This window comes from Arachis duranensis, chromosome 6, assembly GCF_000817695.3.
Source record: "Arachis duranensis cultivar V14167 chromosome 6, aradu.V14167.gnm2.J7QH, whole genome shotgun sequence".
Taxonomy (NCBI): Eukaryota; Viridiplantae; Streptophyta; class Magnoliopsida; order Fabales; family Fabaceae; genus Arachis; species Arachis duranensis.
Window position 1 is genome coordinate 5531336 of NC_029777.3, and position 9899 is coordinate 5541234.

The 9899-nt window shown below is 30.7% G+C and overlaps 1 protein-coding gene across 1 annotated transcript; it reads left to right on the forward strand.

Moving 5' to 3' along the window:
• Positions 1 to 8497: 8497 nt before the first annotated feature.
• On the forward strand, positions 8498 to 9181 carry LOC127748411 (uncharacterized). The gene has a single exon (XM_052262912.1). It carries the CDS (start codon positions 8498 to 8500, stop codon positions 9179 to 9181), a length of 684 nt encoding a protein of 227 aa, XP_052118872.1.
• The last annotated feature ends 718 nt before the right edge of the window (positions 9182 to 9899 follow it).

Consider the following 9899-nt stretch of genomic DNA (forward strand, 5'->3'; position numbering starts at 1 on the left):
TTAAAATTTAAGTTTACTGTTAAATTTACTGTCGGTTAAATCTACCAATAGTTATTAATTTAATTATTAGTTGATAATATATTACTATCGAATTTATCGGAGAAAAATTCGATAGTAAATATTACCAGCGAAAATTTTTTAACGATAATTAGCGGCGAATAAAAAATCTGCCAATAAACAATTATTCGCAAGGTTTATTCTATTGGATTTATTCCGACGATAAACATGTTACGAGCGAATTTTTTTAGGTAAATCCACCGATAAATTTGATGGTACTCAATATTTTTCTTGTAGTAACTGTAGATGAAAGACACGCGCCTGAAGAATCGCAAAGGTACTCTAGAAGTAGTTGAAAGACTTCAATTTTTCGAATCAAGGACCTATAATTCTTGTGCTGGAAGAAGAAGGGTCAATGGAGAGAAGCACATGACGAACTCAGTGGTCACGTGAGCGAATGTTTGGACGAGTGCAACATCTGTCAAGTCAACCGTCAATGGGAGATAGAAATGCTTCTAATGACGATGACCTTCTGATCTCCGCCACAGCGATGTGAATATAGCCCCTGAAGTCATAGAAATTAAACCAATGAATTAGGGCTTTTAAAATTTACAAACATAGAGTAGAAAAAAGAAGAGGTCCAAAAATATTATCATGTCATCTAATTGTTGAAGAGTCTAACATGACAAGATTTTGCTACTTTAACACTTTATTTACTGACTCATCGTTAAAAAGAGTCGAGAAATCAAATTAGTCTTGAACCTAAATCTAGGAAACTATTATAAAAAATTTTGAATTTCGAAGACCAAAATGAATAATATTACGAATCTAGTTAACCAAAATGGAAATTTACTCCTTCGTATCTCTTACATTCCTCTTTTTTTTTTTTAATTTAAACTTTAAATCTCCTGTAATATTATTTAAAATTTTGTCAATTTAATTTGTCATTAAATTAGTGGCTTAGAGCCATGTTTGGTGTTAAGTAGCTGTGTAGGAACAACATTTTGTTCATGAATACTATACCGTATGCAATGCGCCATATGAGTGATATGAGGGGGTCCTCTAATAATGAATGCTTAACAACTTCATAATAATTAGTAGGTAGAGAAGAGTGCCACGTGATATGGTGAGGACCGGCAATCACGTGTGGGGAGGTGCACATCACACCACCAACAACATACTCAACGACTTGCAGGTTTGAATGGATCGTGCATTACCCCTTTTTCAAAAATTGGATTGGTCCACACATTCTTCCTTACTTTTCCATCTCCAATCCATCATAATTGTTGAAGAACTGGAACCATTAGTAATAAGTATTACTAAAAAGTCGATTACTTTAGTCCACCAATGAAGGAGATATAGAAATCACTCTATTAATTACATTGTATCTTTGTTCTTGTCATTTTCCAAAAACAAGCTCTACACTTTTTATTAAATAATCAAAAACCAACTTTTATCATCAATCTTAAGTTCCTGTGAATCTAAGAGTAAAATACTTTAAAAATATTATTTGCAATTTATATACCAAAATCAATCATTATATATTTATTATATATTTATGTATAAATATATATAATTTAATTTATTTTTATATTTTAATGTGTATTTTATAGTAATAATTAATTTTAGTATATATTTAATATACTTAAAATATTTTTGTGATTGAAAAAACAAAAATATTTATGTGTACACAATATATATAAATATATATTATTTAATTTATTTTAATGTAGATTAGATATTTTAATATGTATTGATTCTTAGTGTAAATGGAATATGGTTTTAACGGAAATGGGGCCAGGGTCTCCCAACAAAAACTCTTATTAAACGCAAAAATATAGACCAATTTTAAATATATAAATATTATTTTTAATGATTGAATAAATAATATCCTAGGCTCCTAGCTAAGCATTTTCAACTTTCATAATTCACAGTTTCACGCACTATGAAAGCACAAAATTTCTCCAAATCCAAAGTTGAAGAGTTTTTGTTCGAGCTTCGTTTGTTGCTTTTCCATAACAATATCAAATTTGTCATCATTCGTTTGTCCCAGTGGATTCATAGCTACCATCCCCACCATGTCCAAAGCTAGAATAATCATCCTTCCTAGCCTTTTTTATATTTTCTCATATGCTTTATAATAAAAAACGATACAAATAATTAATTGTTAGTTAATTAGGTTAGTTAATTCGTATTAATAATTAACATCAAGTTGTGGATATGCTGGCTCCACAGTTTGACCAATATATTGACGTGACTTTTACGTTCACTCAGTCACACTAGCTAGTGGAGTATTTTTTTTTTCCCCTTCCTCTGTCATCTTCCAAGTGCTTCCGATCAAGTGCAGAATATACACAAAATAAATTTAAAATTTTAATTTATTTAAATTGGCAGATAAATTGATCAACCACAATTATACCAGTACCCAGATGTCAAAAATTATTTTTATATTGGCTTAATTTTGGCGATGTGCATATTAGTGGTTCTAAGTTGAAATCCATTTTGGTCCGAAAATTTTTGACCGGTCTCAATTTAGATTCCCAAATTTATAGTTACCCAATTAACACCCTCAAATATTAGATTGTGATCCACGTTTGCCCCTTGTAGCTATTCCGTTAATAGAGATCTGATGTGACACGTTAAATTGAAAAAGTGTGTATCTACGTGACACCCAACTTGACAGAATGTATATGTGATGAGTGAATAACGTGGTAAAAGTTGAATGAACCCAATTTGCAGCCCTCTTTTCCCAATATGTTCGAGAAATTAAGTTCATTCAACTTTTGTCACGTTATTCACTCATCACACATCCATTCTGTCAAGTTAGGTGCCACGTGGATACACACTCTGTCAACTTAATGTGCCACATCAGATCTCTATTAACGGAGATAGTTACAGGGACAAACGTGGGTCACAATCTAATATTTGAGGATATTAATTGGGTGACTATAAATTTAGGGTCAAAATTGAGGCCGGTCGAAAATTTCAAAGGTCAAAATGAATTTCAACTCCAGTGATTCTAATTAATTGGTGATAAATGCGTTGGTAGTAGGTTAAGGATTCTCGTAGGAAACGAACAATGACGCTGACATCACGCAAACTGCGAAAAATTGCAGATGTAACACGCGATGTTAGGACTAAGAATGAAAAATTGAATAGAATCATATCACATTTTCAAGTCTTCTTTCGAATTTAGAAGAGGCCAACTTTTTTCACCAAATCTATAAAAAGTTTTTAACAGTTTTTTCAGTGTATTTTTTAAATTTTTTAATGACAAAAGATCTTTTTGTATATATAAACAATTACTGCTCACCATATCCATATTAATCTATAAACAATACAGCAAAAAATTTATATCAGAAATTTAAAAAACTACGAACATATAGTGATGTCACACTAAAAATCAACATTTTAACAATAAATTGGACATTAAACAAGATATAGTTCTAACTATTGAATTTAAATATTTGATGAGCTGTTAAAAGCAACAGCTATAAAATTAAAAATATAAAATGAAAACATGATTTTGTTGCCACGAGTGTTTAGCAGTTATTCATATTCTGTTATCTATCTAAATTACTTAAAAAAAAGAGAGAAAGTATTAGATATTGATTTTTAATATATTAAATGCTTACAATGTTGTGGATAGTTGTTTTTATTTTGGTGTAGTAACATGTGAAAATAACCCATGGAAATTTAGAAATTTTGACTCTTGTATAGAAGCAAAAATCACATGACAATTCTCATTTTTTTATATGTTTTGTTTTTGTCAGGTTAAAAAAAATAATAGCTTTTTAATAATTTCTTTGCAACCATTGACTTTATTTAGGATAGAATTATATTTTTAGCATCTTTTTGTCTTCTATTTATTGTTTGTTTAATGACAGAGATTTAGAAAACTAAACCCTATTTTAATTTCTGAAATTGGTGAATTACATTGATTTAATCTTTGATTTTTCAATTGTCATAATTTAATTTTTTAGATTTAAAAAAGTGTACCAATATAATGTAGTTCATCTTCACCGTCATTAGTGAGATAATTCAAATTTTGTCATGTTAAACATATTAAAATGATGTTGTATATGTTTTGACACTAAAAAATTACTAAATCAATACAACTCGCCAATTTCAAGAATTAAAATGAAACTTAACTCGAAATTTAGATGATAAAGTAATTAGACCAATCACAAATTATATCGATTTTGCAAATAACTTACATAGTTTGAAGTGTTACATGAAGATATGTCCTAAAGTTAGTGAAGAAGACAAAGGGAAATGTGATAGAGGAGTACATGCATTCAATAGTGAATTAGACGGTGTTAAAAAAATTTGAATCTTTTAAATTTTAGATTTTTATTTTAGAGGATAAAGTGAAATCTCTCACTATTAAATATTTTTTTTATTTTTCTTTTAATCTTACCTATAAAATAAATAATAATAAATTATATTTTATCTTTTAAAATAAAATTTAAAATATAAAGGATCTAAATATTCTATTGCATTCTGCGAGATGCACAATTTTTTTTATATCTTCTCTAAGAGTACAAAAAGTAGAGGATTCACCATATGTAAAAGTAACACTACCGAAAGCACATCTTCAATAATATTTTAATATCAAAATTTTTCAGTTCAGAGATGTATATTATATAAATTTGACAATAATAATNAATAAATAAATAAATAAATAAATAAAATAATTTTAAGCTATTTGGATTGTCAAAACGCGTGCTCATTAAAGATCAAAACTGAAATTAGTATGGAATGATTTACATGTATGTGGGCCGGGCATGTCAATACCAACTAACATTTCCATCATTACTGCATAGAGATATACTGTATTCGTGAGTGATGGATAATATAATTTGTGGAAATTCAATAAGTGAGTTGATGATGAAATTCATGAGCTGGCATTTTCATCGAATATAATATCTCATTCCAATTGCACTATTGCTAGCTACCACATAATAATTTTGCATGAAACTAAAGGGGACCTACCGACAATTCAACTCCAAGATTGGCACTATAAATTTCTCCACATAAAACGTGTAACATTCATGTGCTACCAATTAAGATGCGGTATATATAAAGAGAAAGAGAGAGCTGAAATATACTATATACGTAACGCTCAATTTATTCCATGTGGCTAGTTTAATTTCCTCGAATTCGATCGGTGTGACCATAAAGTTTGTCTTATAGTTTCACATGAGCTTTGAATAGCATAGCATGAGCACAACTCATACCAAACATGCACAAATAAAATCAACAAAAATGTCCCGTGTCAAAATGCCCAACACACTAGTGCTAAATGATGATATTGTGCATATGCACTCATTTAACTCTATCCGCGGGTACTCAACCAGGTCCAATCCATTTGGGTAGGGTAGACTACCTTACCCGTAGCGGGTAGGGTAAGGTACGGTCCGAGTATGCCTGCGGGTAGGGTAGGGTACGGGTTTAGGGTGTACCCTACCCTACCCTACCCGCACCTCATATATAACATATATTTTATAAAAATCTCTCTATATAGTGAAGGAAGTGAGAGTTAAACCCACAACCTCTCTTATGTAATGACTTATAATAAGTGAACAACCACAAAACTAGTTAGTTAATTAACTAATTTAGAGCATTAGTTTTTTATTTTTTATATTATTAATACGTATAAAATTCGAAATAATTGAATTTTATATTTATTTTGAAAAAAATTGATATTTCTGCGGGTAGGGTAGGGTAGGGTAGGGTTTAGAATTTTAGGGTGCGGGTAGGGTTAGGATTGAGAGATTCTCAACCCGCGGGTAGAGTAGAGTAGAGTTTTAATGAAATTTTCAACCTGCGGATAGGGTTAGGGTAGGATTTGGACCCTACCCTACCCTACCCATTGCCAGTCCTAAATACAATCCCGCTACGACCAACAGTATTACTGTGAATTTTTGTCAACTCTTATTTATAACTATGTTTAATGGAAGTGTCTTTGTAGATGTATCTAATAAAAATGTCTTTTTTATTGCTGTGTTTAATAGAAATGTCTTTATAGATATATTTTCAGGATGTGTCTCTATATATGTGTTTAAAATATAATAATGAATTATTGTTGTTAATAAGTTGACAGATAATATGTTAGTAACCTATACTTTTTCAATCAAATATCGAAGTTCGAATCTTATTATATATATATATATATATATATAAATTTATTAGTTAACAACAAACTTTAAATAGAGCAAATGAGAGATACAGTGTAAAAAACATATTGCATATGCACATCATTCATTATTGTCACTAAGTGACAAAATAATTCCATAAAAGTAGTTTTAATTTAAATTGCTAAATCATGATCTTCTAATTCAGACCATTTTGCATGCACAGAAGAAAGCAAGGTTTAATTTTACAGAATTGGTAGACAAAGCCAACTTGAAAGCTAAGGTGCCTAAAAAATTCAAATGTTTAGTACGTACTTAATTTTACAGAGTCATTAGCTAGAATATATTTGTGGAACCTGAATGAGGCTTCACATAATTTCTGTTTGCTTGGCTGTTTCATCAATTTAGTGGCAAATGTTTATCCCATAAACAATCTTAATTGTTCTCAGTTCCGTTAGCTTTTTTACGCGAAATTCAGAGGATGGTATTTCTCAAAATTGATGATGCAGTAATTTAGCAAAAGAACGAATCTATAAAGAGTAAATATTAAAGGCTGAAAAAGTCAAACTTCATTATTATCAAGGGAACTCAATTGCATTCAGAAATATAGGGGGCAACACTTATTGTAAATGGGAGTAGCAAGACCAGCACGGAACTTTTATGAAACTAGAAAAACCACAAATTGCATGAGATGTTCTTGCATGATACAATTCTAAGTTGTAACACCTAACATACTCAGTCTATCATTGTTAGATCCAATGGTGGAGCTTAGTTCAACTAAGGGGGCTATGGCTCCCCCAAATTTTTTATAAAAAAATTAGTAGTACTTTTTTAAAAGATAAAAAATAATTTAATTGACTTAAATACTATGACTTAAAGTACCCAATAAGTTCAATAAACAACATTCTTATGGACAGTGGTGGAGCTTAGTTCAGACAAGGGGTGGCCATGGCTCCCCCAAAGTTTTATAAAAAAAAATTAGCAATACTTTTTTAAAAGATAAAAAATAGTTCAATTGGTTTACATACTTTACTATGATTTAAAGTACTTAATAAGTTCAATAAACAACACTCTCTCTACCTTTAAGTTCAAATATAAAAAATTACATGTTTTTTATTTATTTAATTTAATATTATTTTATATTTTACTATTTATTTAATTTAATTTTTTATATAATAAAAAATAATAGAATATTCAATAAGTATTAATATTATTGTATTTGTATAAATTGATAAAAAAATTTAATAAATATTATAAATTTTAATATTTGTCCTTCTAACTTCTTCTTTACATATTCTACAGGATATATATTCAAATTTTTATATAAAATAATAATAAGAAGAAGAACATATAATTTTTACAATATCAACACCTATAGATAGTTCTTCTACTTTAATGAATCACGAAGAAAGTGAGATACAACCTTCAAAAGTTCAAAAAGTTACGTCTGATGAGTTTGACCTTAATTTTTTGGAACGAGACACTGAAAAAATGGCTTTAAAATTGGCAATATTACCCAAACGAGAGAGATGAGGTTAGACGAGCTTATCTTAAATGGGGTCTGTATCAAAAGCATTTTGACAATTATTTTCTATCTGCCTCCCAGAATTTTATTTCAAGTTCTGCCACTGGTTAGATCCAATTAAGAATCCTGTCATCTCTTATTTATCCACTCTCTCCATGGCTCCATTATTGAATTATTTTTTTTTCAAATGAATTGAATACTCTCCAATCTTAAGGATTACAAACTCACTCACATCAAACTAATACACATAATATTTAAGGGATCCACTAGTTGGCCTAATCAAATTGAACTCGGATATACTTATTGCAAGGCATATATGGTAATCACCGGACTATTATTGATTTTTTTTAGACAGTGACCATTATTGAAAAGAGTTATATTAGGTAACTAATGACTTTTTTGAACAACATGAACAATGGATCCTAAAATTGACTTAATTCAAGTGAAACATATTACACCCTAAATTACTCACCTAAATCTTAATATTAAAATAACCTTCTGACTATTTCTATTATAACTTCAGGATGCAGTCATCTACTAGGCATTTACTCTCCATACAACTTTCGTATTTCTGCCCGTTTGAAACTTCCACCGCCTGATGTTCGGTGCCGGAGGTCCTACGGGACCCTCTCATGAGCATCAACCTACAGTAGAAGAACAAGATCAACTTAAAAGAAGTATAAAAAAGGAAAGAAAATATGGAGAAGGTTTCACTGACACTCAACTTCTCCTACCGAGAGACGAGGAATGGATGTGAGACAGCATGAAAATAGAGGAGAACTTTAAAACTGGAAAATCTTTTTCCTGAATGATAAGAGGTGGACCCACTAAAGACCAAATGGAAGAAGACATCATTGAACTTGGTAAAGAAGGAAAAATAAGCAGTGAATATGGAAAAGAAGAGAAAGAGCATCAGGAAGAAGAAACTAACACTTGCAACACAGAAAACATAAGAGTGGAGAAGACAAAAGAGGGCCTCTATAATATCGTCATTAGCGATGTTATTGAGAGAGAGCTTTGGAAACCATGGTGGAATACTTTAATAGTGAAGTTGATGGATAGAAGGGTGGGATATGCTGCTATCAAAAGAAGGTTAGAGACCATGTGGAGCAAAAAAGGGACTGTAGACGTTATCGACTTAAGTAACGATTTTTATCTAGTCAAATTCTATGCTAGTGAGGATTTTGACTTTGCCTTCATAGAGGGGCCTTGGAAGGTTTATGACCACTACCTAACTGTCAGACTGTGGGAGCCAAATTTTAATCCACTAAGAGCTACAATTGATAAAATCACAGCATGGATGAGGTTCTCGGGTTTGCCAATTGATATTTATGATAGAACCATATTGAGGAGAATAGGTAATCTTATTGGAAGAACGGTGAAGGTTGACAATAACACAGCCAATCTGTGTAGAGAAAAATTCACCCGACTATGTGTAAAGGTAGATCTCACCAAACCTTTGATGGAAAAGTATTTAATTAATGGAGAAGAGTACCATGTGGAGTATGAAGAAATCCACTAAATCTGTTTTTCATGTGGAAGAATAGACCATAATCAACAGCATTGCAATATAAAAAAAGAGAAAGAGGTGGCAACAAGAGTAGAAAACAGCGAACAAAGCACATATGAAAAAGAGAAAATTAGTACAAAAAAAAAGAGCAAATTGTAGAAGAACCAGCAATGAAAAATAATTTGATCAAAAAAGATAAAGGCAAGCAAATTATGATAGAGCAGAATGACAACTATAGAACATGGATGGTAGTGTAGAGGCCAAAAAGGGGAAAGAAGAATGAGGAAACCAAACAGGGAGGCGGACCAAACAGAGCTAAAGAGAATCAAAGCAACAAAAAAAACCAGTCCAAATATAGTATTCTACAAGTGGAAGACTCGACACCAGAGTATGAGGAAAGGATTGTAGTAGCACAAGGAGAAGAGCAAGGAAACAACAATGATACTATAAAGGAAAATAAAACTACAAATAGAAAAAATATACAAACAAAACAGAAGAAGAACGCAGAAAACAAACAGACCCAGTCTAAAGAAAAACTAACAGAAGTAGATAATAGAAAAACAGGTATTAAACCTACAAAAAAATTTTTTTGACAGCACCAAAATACAAGAAAGAAAGAGAAAGATAAATAGAAAAAAAAGCACACAACAAAGACCACAAAGAATCATTCACCATAAAGAAAATTGGGTAGAGAAAAATTTTTCTTCACCAACAATAATGGAAGAAGAGA